Source organism: Engystomops pustulosus, chromosome 4 (assembly GCF_040894005.1).
Source record: "Engystomops pustulosus chromosome 4, aEngPut4.maternal, whole genome shotgun sequence".
In the NCBI taxonomy this organism is placed as follows: Eukaryota; Metazoa; Chordata; class Amphibia; order Anura; family Leptodactylidae; genus Engystomops; species Engystomops pustulosus.
Genome location: NC_092414.1, coordinates 147655629 through 147675857, shown reverse-complemented (window position 1 = coordinate 147675857; position 20229 = coordinate 147655629). Strand labels below are relative to the sequence as shown.

Here is a 20229-nt window from a genome sequence, read left to right as displayed (position 1 = left end):
CCCCGTAACGGAAAATCGCGCCCAAAGTCGAAAATGGCACTTTTTTGCCATTTAAAAAAAAATTCTATAAAAAGTGATCAAAAGGTCGTACAGTCCTAAAAATGATAACATGGTAAACGTCATCAAAATCCGCAAAAAACGGCATCACCCACAGCTCCATACACCAAAGTATGAAAAAGTTATTAGCACCAGAAGATGGCAAAATCCCCCCAAAAAGTGCGTAAAAGCCAAGCCCACAAGAAAACGTTGCAAATGTGTTTTTTTACCAATTTCACTGCATTTAGAATTTTTTTTCCTGCTTCCCAGTACACGACATGGAATATTAAATACCCCCATTTTGAAGTGTAATTTATTACGCAGAAAATAAGCCATCACAAAGCTCTGTACATGGAAAAATTAAAAAAAGTTAGATTTTTGAATGTGGGGAGTGAAAAATGAAAACGCAAAAACAAAAAAGGGCTGCGGCGGGAAGGGGTTAACATCCTGACTAAGGCACCTTGCCAAGTCTGTGGAAACATGAATGTGTGTGCTGATTGGATCCCGCGGACCAAGTACAATGCAGCGGAATGTAATACGATGCAAGGAAACCATACCTGGCAGGCTGAACAGTATATCTGTATATGCCTGTATATCTATGCTGAAGGCTCTACTCACCGGGGAGCTTCAGGATCATCTATAACTAGTCTTGATGCTGGTCGCAATAGTTCTATCTAATGTGTATATGGTTGTCTTGTGTCAGTAAAGTTGGCCTTGCTGGACTTTTATGTGTATAATCCTTTAAGGAGTCTAACCTCTCTCCAACAACATAAGCTATGCCAAGCCAGACACACAGGAGAACTCTTCTATGGTCAGCCAAACCATCCAAACATTAAAATGGAATCAACTTACAAAGTATAAATAAAGTATAAATAAGATAGAATAGTAACACAGACTTCTAGTTTTTCCAGATTTTGCTTTGGCATGAAGAAGTTAAATGATATTATTATCACACAAAATATCTCATGCCCAAGAAGAGTGACAGATACGTGACATCCTGAGGTGTCCAACTAGTATTACAGGTGCTTGCAGATCACTCATCAGTAAAAACACAAGAAAAACAGCTATGCAAGGATGTCACTATGTAAAAAAGCATCAAGAATTTGCCTCTTCCTACCAACCATGACAGGAGCCAGTGACTGCATAACCCGGCTATACTGGTCTACACTGCAGGCACATCAGAGGGAGCAAATATCTTCTCCGTCGTTACATCTCCTCACCTGGGAAGTAGCAGCCTTAAAAAATTTGACGCAAGTGGATTGTCAAGATGAACTGTTATTAATACTTGTGAAGGTGCCTTTACATGTGGCTTTTTTGTTTGGATGCATTTAAAAAACACATGCATTTTACATGTAACCATAACTGGCATTATCCAGAGGCGTTGCCAGAGCCCCTATGTGTTTTAGCTTCAAACGCAGCGACAGAAGTCTTGCCCTTCTCCCGTGAGATTACATCTGCCAGAGGGAGGGGGAAGTTTCTGCACCAAGTAGGAAGGGGAAGGACTCACTGAACACTCTAACATCCGGTGAAGCTACAGCATGGAGGGGCTCTGGTAACTCCCCCAGACTCCTCCTAGCTCAGTGAATAATTTTAAAAGTTGATTTTTAGAAGGAAGAAAGCAAGCAATGGTTAACAAATATAAGAAGATTACCACAGTCACGGTGCCTGGATCTATGATGGTAGATTTCCTTTAATAGTTTTATTGACAACTTTTCCCATGAATGACCTGCTCCTTTTCGGAACTTTCTACCATGGTAAGGGCCTTTAAAATTTTTTTGCATTTGTGCCAAATTTGCTACTTTCTTTTCAGAGCGAACCAACTTTTTTTCACTTCAGACAACTTACTCCAGATTTATCATGTGACTCCAGATATTGTAGATAGATTTAGGAAATGCTACCTTTTCCAGAAGTTGGTAATTTCAGTGCAAATCCACTCAAATCTTTAACACTTCATATGCCAAAATAAGATTTCTCAAGCCATCTAAATCGCAGGAAAAAAAGTAACCTACATAAGGTACTAGAAGAGCTCTAAACACTCAATCTAAAAAAAGCTTCCCTAAAAAGAGAAACCTGCCAGACTGACTTTTACATGGTTTTTTAAAGATGAAATGGGTTCCTGCCCAAAAACTGATCACTAACCTGTCCCTTCATGAAATTGCTCCCTACATACTGTATCTGTAACAGGGATATCAGATTATGCCAGGGAAACAAGCTTATGTATGTATATACTTTATGGGGAGAAAACATAACATGCTCAAAAAGAGAATGGGAAAAGTCATTTTTGAAACATTATATTCGTACATATGTTGCACAACATGATCCATAGTGCAGTCATGTGCCTATTAAAGTTGTAAGGAAGTGACTCTGGATGGTGCAGACAAGAGGATGACCCACAGATGCTTATTATTATAGCAGGCAGATAGAATAACATGCAGATATAGCTAGGAGGTAGATACTTGCGTGAGTTATGAGATGCTGAGTAAGGGATACAATAATTTGACTGATCCAGCACTGGAAATGCCCAAGCTAAAGCAGACAGACAGGGTCCACAGACAGTAAAGGGACACAAAACAAGAGACATTTAGAAATGTATATTATAGGAGGACCAAGTAGTATTAGTAAGAGTAGTCCCGGTAGTAGTAACGTTTCCATGAACCGGTCACCAGCTGTTACACCACTAAACTACCAGCACCCTCAGGTAGGGTTAGACAGACCCTTTGTAGAATTCCCTAGATTAATCTAGAACTTGCACCGTTAGTAATAATCTCCCAGGCTATCTACAAATGAGCAGAGAGGAGTCACTATTTGTCTGAACTTTTAGAAGCTAAAAATGGTGTATAGATTCAACAAGCCCCTGTCTTGGGCTCTATAGTACCTAGAAACATGCTGCTGGTGTCATATTAAAAAAATACATTAAAATATACTGTATATAGGAATAGTTTGTCGTGCATACACACTCACTCTCCCTCCAAGTCTGTGGGAGAAATGAAAGTAGCTGCGTGTATAGCATACCCCTTTAAGTGCCTATATCCCCAGTTCTATAGCAAATAAATCCACATTCCTGATGCAATTTAAAAAGAGGAGATTCTTTTCTGTGTGGTATGCAATATGAAAAGTTATGAAACTAGGCACTATAATGTTTCTGGCATTGAAAGGGTGTTCTTCCCTCCAGGAGGTGGAGACAACAGACATTGCCTTTTAAATAGGATTTTGTTATTAAATACTATTATTCCTTCACGGTCTGAACACTAGGAATGATCTAATTTTAATATATTAAAATGTTTGTTTAAAAAAGTTGTAAGGGTAGATGTCCACCTTCTAAGGAAGTGATGTAACTACTTCTGGGTGTATATCTACCGGGACATTCCGTTTCATTGCTGTCTATGATAAAGGGTCGGAAAGACCTGAAATGCGCAAAACTTGCTTTATCCAGTTGTTGGTCATGTCATTTTAAAAAAGAAGCCAAATGAAGAAGTTTATATTCATCTAAGGTGAAGTTGCTGATCATTCTTTTGAAAACATTTGCATCTAGATTTTGTTATACCTTGCTGTTTCTCTGTTATTCTCTATACCAATAGATCGATTTGAAACAGGAATAGGAACACGCGTTTGTCAACATATTCTTACATTTCTAGGGCGTTATATAGTAATGGTACAACATTATGGTTTAGGAAACAATGCTACAGAATTGTTTTGTTAAAGGAATATAACTTCTTATACAAGTCAGGAAAGTGGAAATAGAAATAAAGCAGGTATACAGCTGTCAGAGAAATTATCAGCCCATTATGTGATTTGAGTTATTTCTGGAATACCAAGTGGAGAGCATATACAAACAGATAAAGAAAAGGTTAGTACACATAGCACATATACTCAAACACTGCTGCACCCAAAAGGCAGGTTCTAAAGGGGCTCCATAAAAAGATACCAATTCTAGTCATACCTGGTCGACCATCTGTTTCGGATAAGAAGTCTCCTTCAATATGGTCATCTTCTGGAAGTGGTCTATACAAAAGTATATTATGACAGGTTTACACATGCTTAGCTAAATGCAAACAAAGTACAACCATTAAACAATCCTAAAAGCCCTTTACAGCCCCCCTTTAAAAACTATATAAGTCTGCATTCACACAAATGTATTAAAACTGCCATATATACGGGTAGCATACGGCCCCATTCATTTCAATAAGGCCATCCATTTAGTGAGCCCTATAAAAATATAGAGCATGTCCTATTTTATCATGTATTTCCGTTCCAAATGCCCCACAGAAGTCTAAAACACGGGTTGCACATGTGCTGCATACGGTTGTGCAGCTTACAGGTTTCCCCTTAAAAATCTAATTCACCCGTTCAGTCCATGTCTGTCACGTGGTAAATTAACAAAACTGCATCTAAAACCACCTCAAAGCGGTATATGGAATAAGAAATCTAGAAGCCTACAGTATATTTCGTACTATAAGGCGTACTGGAGTATAAGGCGCACCATCAATAAAACATCTGCTAAAACGTCTAGGTTCATATATAAGGCGCACCGGAGTATAAGGCGCACCTGATTATAAGGATGAATGACCAGCAGGTGGCAGACCTGTGCACTGTTCAAGGCAGCTGTTGTCTGTAAGTACGGTTCATATATAAGGCGCACCTTTGATTTCTGAGAAAATCAAAGGATTTTATAGTGCGCTTTATAGTCCGAAAAATACGGTATATGTACAGATCATTGCTAGGGAGAAACAAAGAAAAATCTACACATTTTGTCAAGGAAAATTGTAATGGAGTTTCATTGTCTGCTTTTGTGTGGTTTCATCCAGGCCCCCTCCAGAGATCATAGCAATCTGTTACCTGACTTTTACAACTGATGAATGTACTAAAGAGCCTCTTTGCAGAATTGTGATAGCGATTCTGATCTATGGACATTCCGGATGCTAAAAATCCACAAGCAACACACAACAGAAGGAAGAGATGGATAACTATGGTAAGAAGTAAAACACTTACCTTGGGAAATCTTCATCCTGCCATTCTTCTTTCAGCTCTACACCTTCCATCCTAAGTCTTGCTTCTGTTGTAGCCACAGACTCCTGTCTGTCAAAGGATGTAGAAAACGTGTCTTGGCTAAACAAACAAATCCATAAATAAGTAACGCTATATAGTAGAGGAGTAAACTACACAAAATACAGTAATCAGCCTTGAGCCCCAGCAATATGACCGTTTCATTACGAAGAAGGCGGAATCTTTGGCATTGTAAAATATCTCTGTCTGCTGCAATGGAGATTTAGGAAGTTACTTAAAAGCAGGATACAAGAGATTCTCATTTGGTCAAGTTTTAGAGGATACAGAAAACTTATCAGATTTCTCCAGTTCTTAACCGGATGAATTATCTAGAGGAACATTAATCTACAAGCAATGGAACAGACTGGAGCAGTCCAGAAATATAAAGCAGAATATCTGTATAATATCCCTACAGCCCCATCTCATCTTTACACAGAGATTTGGGTAGTGCTGGTATCAGTTCCTTATGATGTTCAGTGAACCGTGAGTGCAGCTACACAGATGTGGTATAACACAAGCAGCCATGTGTATAAGCGCTATATACACAGCTCAACAAATGGAAAAAAAAAAACAATGTTTATGTCATAAAACCACTTCATCTCCAAACAAAATGTGTAAAATATTCACAATGAAGTTTACTGTTCCGAGCTGCACACTGAATAGGTGGTTTCACATGAAGTTTCAACTAAACAAGTATGCTAGAAGGCCGAGGCAATGATGTAAAACTGTCTGGATGACCAGGACTATATATCAGATCTGCCTGAAAGACCAACCTATGAAACATGAAGAAGGAAGAAGGAACCAAAAAAAAAAAAACCTTCTGTTTGGAATACCTGAAAAAAAATATGTGGGTTTCACACTGTGTTCACAGTAGATGTTCATAATATGGATATCATTTGAACCATGGATAAACATAGAGAAAGATGACGGCACTCACCGGTTCCAAAAGCAGGAAAAGCGTCCTTTATTGGTGGGGAAGCATGCAGGGGGGTAAACAGACAGGTTCCGGCAACGGGGCCGTTTCACGCACTGTGGCGCTTTCTCAAGCCGGCTTGAGAAAGCGCCACAGTGCGTGAAACGGCCCCGTTGCCGGAACCTGTCTGTTTACCCCCCTGCATGCTTCCCCACCAATAAAGGACGCTTTTCCTGCTTTTGGAACCGGTGAGTGCCGTCATCTTTCTCTATGTTTATGTATGGATATCCTCTTTTATATATTGATTGAGCACCGCTGGAAAGTCCTGCCGTGATCACCCCTGCCCCTGGAGAGTCGGGCACGCGTTGGGCTGTCGGCGGTATCGTTGGGGCTGTGCCCGCCAGAGACTTTTTTCCATTTAATATCATTTGAACCATGGCACCTACAAACACAGTTCTGGTGTCATTTCGAAGGGGAGAATACTATTTTGTGTTTCTAGTTGCCACAGAAACTGATATGCAGTCAGGATTGGGGAGCTGTATATAAAAAAAGAAAAATCGCATTTCTGACTAACTTGAAGGCTACATGTACACACCCCATATTTTGTGCATGTGTGATAGCCATTCTAAAATATTTTTTTTCATGACCAGAACACGGCCCCATTGTACTAATTGATTGACTTTTTCCAAGTGAACCTCAATCCGTCTGGGCGGCCGCAAAGTTTAGGACTTGCCCAATATTTTGGCAAGATTTGCGCTGTGACTGCTTATCTTTCAATGAAGAAGGGAGGGATGAGGAGCGCACACTCCTACACCCCTCTACACCGGACATGAGCTATACCAGAGTCCCAAGCCTGGCAACCATACAGTCGCGTATGCGTATCCTAACAGTGGATATCTCCAGGTCTGTGGCACCACGAAACACAATCATGGTGGGGGTGGGATAGTAAAAAGAATTTCTCCCTTTTAAGATGAAGATATAACCATCTGAAGTGTGCCCTTCCAACCTGTCAGCTTAGGGATGTATGGAGAAGGAGCTGCAGGGTGACATAGCTAACTTATTGTTAAATGGTGGTAAAGGTTTCTTCAAATTTACCACTTAACAAAATGTTGTTTTTCTGGGAAGAATAACCAAAGTAATTTGTCTGCTAATTTTACTAAAACATTAAAAAAAAAAAACTTATACGGTAATTTATACAGTACTATTTTACCAAGTTAAAGTCTCACGTCATGAAAAAAAAAAAAAAAATAAAATCATTATTATTTATAAAGCAGTTCCAAGGATCTCATTTAAAAAATAGCACAATAGAACTGGGCATTCAGGTACCAATAAGCCTTGGCCATGTACCAAGTTAAATGAGACTTGCCAAGTAACATAGCATCGAGCCCCAAGAGACAGGCACCACTTAGCATTTCCATTTAATACTATATTCCAAGAGAAAATAATTTTTGGTGGTGCGGGATGACGTGCGCTCGGTAATGCCGCTCGGAACACTAAATCATTATGACAGGTGTGTGGCCGTTGCTTTCATAAAACCCCAGTGTATCTAGATAGACACTACCCCCTAGACTAAGGCTAGCGCTGAAACGCGCGTCAGGCGACAGGTGGATTCTGATAATGGGTATGTGCAATACACCTACATACTGTGAATACTACATGCTGTGAAACACTGAATGTGTCCATGTTATCTCTTTTAGTAGTATGCAGTTTTTTCTGGATGTTTAAAATTTGATAAACAGCAACGCTGCAAGTTTCAATTGTGTTTGGGTTACAGCTGCATTTTACTAGGCACTTTAGCACAACACTAAAGTACATAACACTTACCATTCAACCTTGCTAAGTGAACTGCCCCATACCCCCCCCCCACGCTATTACACAGTAATATCCATCCCCATTCTTCCTTGGCATCTGACATTGTACCAACACACTGACACATAGAAAGAGGCGAGACGGATCAGAGATGCATGAGATTACACAGAGACATGAAAGTCAGGGGCTGACTTTTACAATGTTACACTGTGAGCTCGGCTATATCTCACAGACATGTGCCTGCCTCCCCCTTTGCCCGGATCACTTATTAAGTCAGAAGTTACAGGGTCGTGTCTACCGAAATTGTGTACAGCAGGACTGATAGAGACAGGTTGTGAAATGCTGTATTAATAACAGTGAATTAGAGAAAGTGTTATTTTGTTATCCTGAGTACATATAAGAAGCTTGTCTTCATGGGAATACCCCTTTAAGGATGCTGGTTGAAACAGCGGCCCCATGCCGCAAAAAAACCCAACTTAAAACAGCAATTTTAGAGTTCCCTTCCTCACAGAAAAAAAATATATATATACCGTATATTCCGGCGTATAAGACGACCTGGTATATAAGACGACCCCCCTACTTTCCTGTTTAAAATATAGAGTTTAAGATATATTCGCCGTATAAGACTACCCCTTTTCCAATGCATACAAAACACCGGTAAAAATTTAAAAAAAAACAGATTTGAATTTAACATGGTCCTTTTTTTATTTAAATTCTTATGACATGCAGGTATATAGCAGGAAATGCAAATAGAGAAAAGAAGAGGCGGCACTCACCGGACCTGTGGAACTACTTCTTTTTATTCAGCAAACGGTGTGGTACAGGGGGAACACTGGAGCCATACGGCGACGGGCCGTTTCGCGCTCACTAGCGCATCTTCAAGCCGTTGACGGTCAACGGCTTGAAGATGCTATACCTATGCTATACCTATACCTACTATACTATATCAGAAGCTGTGCTGACCAGGGGGATTGTGGGAGATGTAGTCTTTAAAGGGAACCTGTCACCAAAAGACCCATTTTGAGCACTCCCCCAGTCCCCACAGAGCATAGTACATACACTGCCAAAGTGTTTTTGTATTAAAAGTTGGTTTTACAGAAAAAAAGATGTTATATTGTACCTTTCATTAGCATCTGCTGTGTGACTAGGCAGTTGCCAATTGGGAGGGGCTGGAAAGGAGCAGTTCCCCCTTCACCCTTGGGGAACAGCTCCTCCATGTGACCTTTTCAAATATATGAAAACACACATCACTTGGCTTAGCAACGTCCCCTGCTCCTCTACAGCCAATCCAGAGTGTGGGGAGTTATTCATATATTTGAAAAGGTCACATGTTTCCCAAGGGTGGGGGGGGGGGGGGACTGCTCCTTTCCAGCCCCTCCCAATTGGCAACTGCCTAGTCACACAGCAGATGCTAATGAAAGGTACAATATAACATATCTTTTTTTCTGTAAAACCAATTTTTTTTATACAAAAACACTTTGCCAATGTATGTACTATGCTCTGTGGGGACTGGGGGAGTGCTAAAAATGGGTCTCCTGGTGACAGGTTCCCTTTAAGCAGGATGGGGGCAGCCATGTTGGAGTGATGCAGCTGCAGCAGTGGGCTGTGAACTGACAAGTGAAGAAAAAGAAAGCATACAGCCCAGGGTGGTGAGGTGAGGGTGTGCAACTATGATATATGCAAAAGAACTGGTTAGTTAAAAAAAAAAAAAAAAAAAAAAAAAAAGGAGATGTATAGCGACCGGAGAACCCCTTTAAAGCCAATAACAAACAGAAGTGGATCCAGTGGACCTAACAGAGGATGGACAATGTCGCACATAGGCAGTGGCCAACTGTCTTTTCAGTATTTCTCTATGGTATTTCTCTATAGTATACCTCTCGGCAGCTGGAAAAAAGTCAGCCATTTTGACCGGTAGTGAGGGTCCAAGAGGGTGGAGAGCCAAAACTCATTCCGATGCCGGATGTTGACTATTCAGTTGTCACTAGTTAGCCAAAGCAGTAAGGGACTCCCGGCCTCCATCTCCACTGTATACTGCCACAGTGCTTCTGGGTCATCTGCCTCGTCTTCTACCTCCTCCGGATGCTCCTGCTCGTCACCCGAGTGGAAAAACCGCTGATTTCACCAGACTCTGCTTGTGCTCCAATGTCATCCTCCTCCAGTCCAGCCCGCACCGGACTCATGTGGCCATGAGATGTAGTCACCACTTCTCCAGTGCCCTGACCAGACAGGGTTCCAGGACATGAAGCAGTGGAATGACATTATTCATCCTGCAGTCCTGGCGACTGACAAATAATGTGGCCTCTTTAAAGGGCCTCAGCAAACGGCAGGTGTCACACCCGAGCTGCCATCAAAGTTACACAGGGGAGTGCTCCGGTCCGCTTGCATCAAAAAAATTATTCATGGCTTTTCTCTGTTCATACAGGTGGTCCAACATATGGAGGCTGGAATTCCAACGGGTAGAAACATCGCATATCAGACTATGTTGGGGGAAACCATTCTGCCGCTGCAACTCAATTTCCTGGTTTATAAACACACTGCCGCTAGAGGACACCAGCAGTTCTGGCCTCACAGAGTCACCCCTGCCGCGACGTCCCCTTAATGTTCTGCGACCTGTGCCTCCTCCACCTGTCACTTCTCTGTCTGACATATTGCTTAATCAACTGTGTAGATTTGACACGGATCTACTTTATCTACCAAAAAACTTGAAATCTGCGATATATAGAATCACAAGAACTGATACCCAGGAATAGGAGCAGAAATTATCTCAGAAAATATGTGGATTTTACACATATTTCTTCCAATTCACTTCAGCAACAAAAGAAGAATTGTATACAGATCCCCAAAAACGGACAACCTGGGATTGGGGCAAAAATCACTATATGTGGGATTGGAACAGAAATCACTCCAGCAACTACGTGGATTTGACAGGTATACAGACTCCCCAAAATGGACACCCTGGGATTGGAGCAGATATCGCTACAGCACAAAACAGTACATGCAGTGTGAAACGCCGCCATTGGAAATTTGGACCGAATTCCACTTTGTTCGAATCGATTCGCCCCTCTCTAATTATTACCAATCTAACCATTACCTTTTCCCACAATAAACATGTCCTAATAATCCTCTTGATTAAGGAAGAAAAATGTTCTAGCTCTCAGAATATGGCGACACATAAAGCGGTTTCGTTAAAGAGTTTTTTCTTTGCTGAAGTAGTAAAACATAAGAAAACATGTACATTTTACGGTCTCCTTAATTGTTCTAACCTAAAGAATCATTTTATCAAGTTTATTATACTGTATGGTGAGCTATGTATACGCTTTAATCAAAAAACAAGTGGCAAAACAACTGTTTGATTCTGTTCCGCTGCAGGAAATTTGACCCATTATGCCATTTTTACAACAAAAATAAAGCCATTGGAAAATACAAATCTTACTGCAAAAAACCATCCCTAATATGACCATGTCGGATACAAAAATTCCAAAATTTTTGGAATTTGAGCAAGGAAAAAAAATAAATAAAAAAAATTCTGTGTCCTTAAGGGATTAAAGGTAAACCAAGTTCATGTGTTTCTTGTTTTTTAGTCTGAATACCAGTATACCACTGTTTGTATTGGATAATACAAAAAGAAAGAAGAACGAGAGCCTTTAGCATATGTCTGAACTCTCTATGAAAATAAACATCAAGACTCCTTCAAAAAAACAATAAAGAAAATAATTTTAAAATAGAAAAAACGACACCATCAATATTCATGTTCTAAATGCTCAGAACGGCTACTGTATGACACTCTTCATAAGGGACGACTGGTCTTATAAGCAGCTACATAGTAGGATCTCGCATACACACTAGAAATGCCAGTGCTCCTGGGTGCTGGTGGACTCGCAATGTTTTCGCACAGGCTTGTGTAAATGAAACCAAGCCTAGAGGTCGCTGAACCCTCGATGCAGTTACACTCTCTTCGGTTTTTAACCTGTTTATCAAAAATCCTCTTTAATCGGTCTTCAGTAGAGTGGGATTCTTTGATAATATTAAACTGTCTTACTAAAGTTATATAAAGGAAAATAAATCCTGACTGATAGGATGACTTCCGGACTGCCCTGATGTCTCATGTGTTTCTCCTTCTTCCTAAGGCTATTTTCCCTAGAAAATCAATACAAGCAAAATGCAAATAGCACTCCCATATAGTATAGCATACAGCCCAGAGGGACCAGGTGGGGTTTACCTTGGCGGTGAAAGAAGGTTAAAAGAGACAGGGTGCAAGTCATGGGATGTTCAGATCTCCAGTGTTATTATTGTCTGCTCTAGGGGTGACATTTTGTGGTGTACTGTGGTTGTTGGTGCATCAATGGTGCTGGTTACTGATGCGACCCTGCTCTCTCCACGCCCCCCGGCTGTCTGCCTCACCGGCTGGCTCCTTGCTCCTCGATCGGGACCGAAAATTAAGATGCGTCCAGCTCATTTACATATTTTTTTAAAAGTCATATTCAAAACAAATATGCCCTTTCTTTACACTCTAAAACACTTCCAATCAGTGCATAATGAAACGGGCAAATAACGATGACATCTAACATCAAACTCTGAGATGTTGACATGTTTTCTGTTACAGTGGTTATCATGAGGGATAATGTTATACTTTAATAGATCAGCTGTTTGTGGAGAGCTTGTCTTTCTGTGATTTCTTAATATTAAAACAATTGTTTAGTTATATCCACATTGTAGGGTGAGCATGATTATTTTACTTTTTGACTATGACAATTTTTTAAGCCTCTCCGAGGGTCTGATCATACAATATGCACAAATACTACAGTGTATGGTCTTTGGGCTCGTTACCTTTTACACTTCGTCTCCAGCTGCCTGTGATAAGTGACTTCACTTTAAGTGGCTACCGGCCATCCTGGCAACCAATCACTGCTTAAAATCTACGATTGGTGCCAGCAAAAATGTAAAAATCGACAGTTACTCTTTAATTTACAAATTTTAGCTAAAGCCCAGGATTGCATGGAAAAGACAAGAGATCCAGGAATAAGCAATGTCTATAGGAACAAGATAAAACAATGAGCTTGGGCTTCAAACACACTTATCAGAAGTACAGCTGTAAAACAGGAAACCCCAAGAGGAAAACCACTATACAGCGTGGTATGCCCGAGCGGAAGCAGGAAGATGGCAGGGACACAGCTACACTTGGAACAGCCTCTGGTCAATACAACTGCAATATAGAGGTAATGTGTCCTAATATACAGGAACGTTTACAGCTGAAGTCTCTATAGATAGATGAGCTCAGAGTCATGTAATATTTATATAACTGTCTATTTATTCATCTGTCATAGACAAACACTGCATATTCATCAAATATAAATGTATACAAGGTAGTGACTCCAACAACAATAAAGTGATCCTTTAGTTCATGCACAAAGTTCAACTGTGCATTATTGTTAGTCAGAGGTGGGATTCGGCTGAAGGGAAAGTATTTTTACATTGTAAACATCAGCTTCCAATGGTAAGACAATTTACCAAGACGGGTCCCTGACATGTAATGTAATTCAGCACGTGACTTGCTGCTCACATGACCCCAATTCTAGTCTTCAAACAAGCAAAAAAATCCATAGTGGTGTCTGCAAACTGATGTACAGAAATGTGGTCCTCGTCCCATGATGGTGACATTATATAACCTGCTACAGCAGATTACAGCGCATACTCTGGATCATGTGACAAACGGAAGCCATTAACCTGCGGCCAGAAAGTCATAATCCTCATTAAATTGTCTGTGCTGCCGTTGTGCAGGGAAGCGAGGACTCCTTGCATCATATATTGGTACAATAGTCCAATCCTATATGATGCACAGAATGACCACTAAAGTGTGAATCAGCCCCAAGTGTCAGGTAACTTATGGAAACTGAAAATGAGGTGGGTTATACTGTATTTTCTCTTTTTCATGTGAATATAATCTCAATGTTAATTTTAGCTATGCTACATGAAGTCCGCACCCCCTGGCAAGGAGAGTGACACTTATCTCTACCCTGACCTCTCATGTCATTTATACAAGGTTAAAAAAACACCACTTGTAGAGTAAAAAACGCTAGTGATCAACCTCTGCAGATAATCCGCCTGTGAGTTGGAAAAAAAACCCATACACTGCAGTATTAAAATAAAATTAAACCTCTCCTGAAGGCCACCCCTTGGAGAACACCCTCCCAAAAAGACTGATTCCCCCCCCCCCCCCATTGTGGTCTATGGAAGCTGCTCCCCTATGAGCAGGCCACCCATTTAAGAGACCAATTTTTTGTGTAAAATTGGGCAATCTGCTCAGAGGTTTCACTTCATTTAAAGAGGACCTGTCACCCTCAAAAATGTCAACTCCTAGTGCCATTTTTGAGGGTGAAAGGTCCTCTTTAAAGTTTGAATTATTGTTAATGTAAAATACAAAAAAAAAAAAAACACTATATGTAACCCATAAGCGCCATAAGGAAATGTATAAATGAAAGACTTAGTAAAGAGTATAACATGTAGGATCCAATACCAAGATAATTAGTACATTGGGCCATACATCACAGGCGCCAGCAATAAGACTGAGGTTTCTGGTACTGATGGAAGGACAATAGGGGGATGACTTAGGAGCCCCCTGTGATGTGTAGTGTTTCGATGTAATGGCTCCAGGTGCTATACAAGGGGTCCATGGGTCAGTGACTGGAATGTTATCAGAGATTCACACTCCCAGGTTTTTCAGATAATCTGCCTGTAACATACCCAACATAAAAGCGGTGGAAATGACTCAAACACAACTGCTGTCGGATAGATGACGAACTGATGAATGATGAAGACTTTCTGCGGGTCTAAACATGGATTATGACATAAGCTCGGTGTGTCATACATAAAAGAGGTATTCTACAGAGAAATAGTCCTGATCCCTGCCATGTAGCCATAAGAAGGTAAGGACACATAGAAGACCAGACTGTTCTGTGCTCTTATGTGAAGACAAGATTTACGACCCCGGGCCAGGATGAGCGATATACAGGCTATACTGAAAAATGCTCATCTGTTTTCTGGGGAAATAAGACTGAAGAAGCAGAGAAAGTAGGGCAACGTTACACAAGTCTCCCGCATACACATCAGCATGCTTACAGACAACCACTCACCCACAAACCTATGTATTATAGGGGCATGAAGTGCTAATCACTATAGGTCACCAAGTCAACTCTTTAGTACTGCAACAGATCCTCTCCAAAGGCTTATAGTAACATCTCAGTTACATCAGTAGATCAGAACCCAGAGATGAGACCTGAAATTATGAGATATCAATGACATTTTCTAGAGTCAAAAGTGTCTAAGGTGGGACCTACCCCTAAGCTGCACCATGAGACCATAGGGCGAATTTAAGCAGAATGCAAAGGATAGCAACTAAGAAAACTCACATCCTCTCATTTATCAGCCCCGTGTGTTTCATATATCAAATCCAAAATGATTGGAAGCAATAGATACACGGCACGTCTCCAGCAATATTTTGGTACTGCGCAATGATGGAGGTTTACAGTTTCTAGTTGCTGACACCGCAGATACAATTCATAAATTAAAGTCAGAATTTCATTAGCATAATTATAAAAGTTGATTTTAGAAGAAAGGAGGCCACAGATAACCTATATAAAAGAACATTACCACAGTCATAGTGCCTCGATCTACGACTAGATGTCCCTGGTTTATCATGAGCCATAGCTACAAGCCCTATAGAGGGTTTGTACACTTTCTGCAAATAATTGATAATATTTGTGTAATGAAAAGTTCTACAATTTTCTAATATACTTTCTGCATGAATTCCTTGTGGTTTACTAGATCTTTGCTTGCTGTCTTCATAATTTACTTCCAGTGGATAGAAATCTGTCCAGGGTCATGTGATGTCACACAGGTGCACGGCTCTGATTACTCTCTGTGATATAACGAGCCGTGCACCTGTGTGACCATGGTCAGATTTCTATCTGCTGGAAGTAAACATTCTAAACAATGACAGCAAGCAGAGATGTAAAACCCATTTGGAATTGATACAAAGTATATTGGGATATTGTATAATCATGAAAGAGTCTTGTAGGAATCCATTCACCTTACAGTCCACAGTAGGGGGTCTCAGCATTGACGGACCCCCCAGACTGGTCATAACTGTGTTCATACAGGTCTCCCCCTCTGCCTGTGTAGGACAGGATATGACATTCGGCTTCCTTCCTGCCCCGGGCATAGGCTGGAGAGCTCTGACCAGAATAAAGGAGTGAATTATCCTTATTCTTAGTGGTTGTGTGTCCGGTCACTAGCAGCTGAATATCCTAGGGGGGTCGTGCGATTATAATAGTCGCATGATGCGCCAAATCCATCAGTGGCCATCCCTGAGTTATATACTCGCCTCATCCTGTATGGCGACAACTTCTGACCAGAAAGCTAGCGCAGGTAAATAATGTGCTGCTCCACAAGACGCAGCCCTGCGCCGCCTCGTCCGGTTACCTCAGATAGTCACTAGAAAGCGCTAATTGATGTTTGCAATTTTTCTAAACCAATTTGCGCTAAAAGAAGACGCGGCTTCTGCCATAAATCTTGCACTAGCGCCGCCGTCTATCGGACATTATCTGTCTGCAGTTTGGAGCGTTTAGTAGTCAGGAATAGCAGCACAGCGGTATATAAGACACCTGCGCCTCATCCTGGGGTCACCCACTACTGACCAGTCCCAGATAGAACTTCCTTCCCTGGCTGTCACCTCAGCTGCAGCCCAGGAGTCTCCCAGCACCCAGTCACTAGCCCTGCTGCTCTATAACATCCCTCCACGCCTCATACCCGCACTCACTCGGCATCGTGTGCGTCCGGCTCCTCGGCAGACATGTCTGCAGCTCCGTCCCCATGTATCATGTCATCAGGCCCGGCGCACAGCGCTGCTAGGAGTGGCTGCACGGCTCCCTCCAGGCACGGCCTCCCGGAGGCTAGCGGCGGCGGTACCTATCCTCTACAAGGACCTTGATGACGCCACGGCCACATGACCGTGACGTCAGTGTACCATGTGACCGCTCATAGTACTGTGATACGGACGAAATGTGTGAGGCTTGTCCCGTCACTTGTAATGACCTGAAACCTTAACGTTTTTGTATTTGCGGTTTTCACCACCCGTAGCTTTTTTCTGTTTTCATTTCTAGCGCTGTATGAGGCCATGATACCTACAGGACAAGCTGTACTTCCTAGTGTCGGCATATATACTGCCGTGCTGTGTACTGGGAAGTGGGGAAATAAATCCCAAACGCAGCAAAATTTGGGGACATGACCTAAAATCTTTAACCCCCTTTAGGACGTAGCCTGTGTGACCAGTGTCTCTTCCCGTGATAATAACTTTTCAGCACTATGGAGATCATTATCATTATTTCTCTATCTGTTTTTTTCTGTCTTTTTTTAGACATTTTTTGGTGCATTGCAGTTTTTGTGCCTTTTTGGGCAATTTTGAAATGTCTTTGTTTTTCATCAGTTAGACACATTTATCTTCTACTCCAGATGTGCTAAATGTTTTGGCGCAAAAAAACAGCAGGCCAAACCATACTCAAGGAATACTCAAGGAAATTGGAAAGAAGTGACTTTTTAGACAACAAGTGATACCACAATTTTTTTGTCGAGACCATTTTTCCTTTTTTTTTAAGGATATTAGAAGGTTTATAGAAAAAAAACAGTTCAATGTCTGCTCACCTGAGAATGCTGTGTCTTGTAGTTCCGCTGTAGAGCTCGGACAACCTTTGGTCCAAGTACAAAAACCAAAACCAGTAGGTCCAGATCCAGAGTTAGGATTAAAACATGTAAGGTTTATTCCAACAATTTAAAATTGGCGAATCTTTCTTATTTTTTCCTCATTTTAACCCTGTGTGAATTCCTGCATTGTGGATGACCATCATGCTTTTTTTAAATTGTTGGAATAAACCTTAATTGTTTTAATCCTAACTCTCTCTCTGGATCTCGTCTATGGAGCTGGACCTACTGGTTTTGGTTACAAGGTTTATAGTTTTAGTAGCAAGTGTTTGGTTACAAATGTAATTTGGAAGTGTCCTATAAAGGCTTATGAACTATAAACCACCACAAGTAACATTATTTTATGAACATAACATCTCAAACTATTCAAATCAGCATTTGGGAAGTCTTAACCCTTTATTTTTTTCTCATGAATCAAACAAAAATGGATTGGAAATTTTTACATTTCAATTTTTGTACAAGAATATTCTCAGTTAGCCCTAAAATGTACACATTCAGAAACTTTTTATATAAATATACATCCCAAAATGTTTGGGCTACTTCTTCCCAGCAATACCTAACATGTGGATGTCAACTGCTGTTTCGGCGCACAGCAATGTCCAGAACATGGTTAATGCTACTGGGTTTTTGGCAGGCCGATTTGGCTACAAATGTTTTGTGGTCATTGTTGTGCTGTACCAGTACAACAGAAACACCCCAACGATGTCTCCATTATGGAAACATCTCAGTGAATTTATCTAGGGCTGAAGTGAGCATTTCCACCCCCAACATGCTGGCCAAAATTTCACACAAAGTAAATGTTGCAGAGTAAAAATTGCATTTTTTTGTGCCAAAAATATTTTGCCCAACTCATTCCACTTTAGACAAACACCCCAAAAATCATGATGCATGTTCTCCCGAGTACGGCAATACCACATATGTGACAATAATCAACAGGCTGGGCACACAGCAGGGCTGAAAAGGGAAGATACGGCATAATGTATAAGCTGGGCATAGTACATCAAGGTAAAATCTTAATATCCAGGGAGGTGTGATATATCCAAAAGCACTCCCCAGGGGCGTAACTAGGAGAGACTGGGCCCCATAGCAGATTTCTACATGGGGCCCCCCTTTCCCCCTAAAAATATTTACATATTTAGGCTGCATTCACATAAACGTGTGCGCGCCCGGCTATAGCATGGCAGGCACATCTCAGCCCTCCCCTCTCCATAGAGAATAGAGCCACATGGTCGTTCTTACAGCCATAGATACGCTCTATCTCTTTTGCGGCCACGGCTCGAAACAGTGAGTACTCGTTGTGCTCACCGTACCGAGCCCAGGCGCTATAGACGCCTATGGGGGAAGTATATCCGGCAGCAAATTTGCAGCCAGATATACGTCCCTCACACGTTCTTGTGAATGTACCCCTATACAGACATGTTTATACAATTAGACATTTCTACACTCTTATATACATACATTTATATACTTACACAAATTTCTACACTCATAAACTCGTACCTATATACATACAAGTATACACTTATACACACACATTTATGCACTCTGTATATACTTTATGAGTTATATACAGTGTAACACACATACTGTATATAAAAATCACACATACTGCATACACATTATATACTGTATACTAATATATATATATATATATATATATATATATATATATATATATATATTAAACACACATACAGTATACACTGACCATATATACACATACATGCAGTATAAAAACGCCATATACAAACATGCGACATATGCATACAGAATATACACACATACAGCGTATACAGACACATACGGGAAATACACACACATTCATACATTCAGTATATAGAACATATACATACATACCATATACACAGCATATGCAAAAACACACATACATCATATATGTGCATATATTTAAATGTGCACATATATATGCTTATATAAATATGTGTGTGTAGAAATACAGTAGATGCATATATACACAGTATTTACTCAAGGGAAATACAAACAGCACACACAATATATAATCACGAATATAGGCAGCACTCCAAGACGTCCAGCATTAGGTGAAAAAAATGTTCTTTATTCCATGTTTGAAAAAGGCTCCTAGCGAGCCGAAATGTCGCTGTACTTTGTTGTACTTTTTAAACATGGAATAAAGAAGAACATTTTTTTCACCTAACACTGGACGTCTTGCTGCCTATATTGGTGATTATACACAGTATATACAATAATACACAATATATACACATATACACAGTATATACATATATCCAATAATACACAGTATATGCATATATCCAATAATACACAATATATGCATATATACACAGTATATACATATATACACATATACACAGTATATACATATATACACATATACACAGTATATACACATATACACAGTATATACATATATACACATATACACAGTATATACATACACAGTATATGCATACATACAATAATACACTACATATACACAGATATACATATATACACTCACAGATAAATACATATGTATATACTTACCTTTTCAGATGTTTTGGGCCTGTATGGGTGACCACCCGGTCGTGGCTTGACCCCCCCGGGGGGGGGTTCGTTCGTCGGAGTCAGGCGGGAGCCAGTTCTGCGCAGGGGGTCCTGTCTTTGCTTATTCGGTCGGGCCGGGGGGTGGGGGG

At 40.7% G+C, this 20229-nt stretch overlaps 1 protein-coding gene across 6 annotated transcripts in view; it reads right to left on the bottom strand.

The window, feature by feature from the left end:
* The window catches only part of BNIP2 (BCL2 interacting protein 2), a 34635-nt gene extending 17798 nt beyond the window's left edge, over nt 1-16837 (bottom strand). The window contains exons 1-4 of one of the 6 annotated variants that reach the window (XM_072148011.1): nt 16617-16837; nt 5026-5142; nt 3977-4038; nt 2497-2562 (exon numbers count right to left, since the gene is read on the bottom strand). In XM_072148011.1, coding sequence (XP_072004112.1) covers nt 2497-2562; nt 3977-4038; nt 5026-5142; nt 16617-16678 — 307 coding nt within the window. In that variant the 5' untranslated portion in view covers nt 16679-16837. Of the gene's footprint in view, nt 1-2496; nt 2563-3976; nt 4039-5025; nt 5143-16606 lie in introns of all 6 variants that reach the window. The other 5 variants (XM_072148010.1, XM_072148012.1, XM_072148014.1 and 2 more) reach the window with 5 other exon arrangements.
* Nucleotides 16838-20229: the final 3392 nt, after the last annotated feature.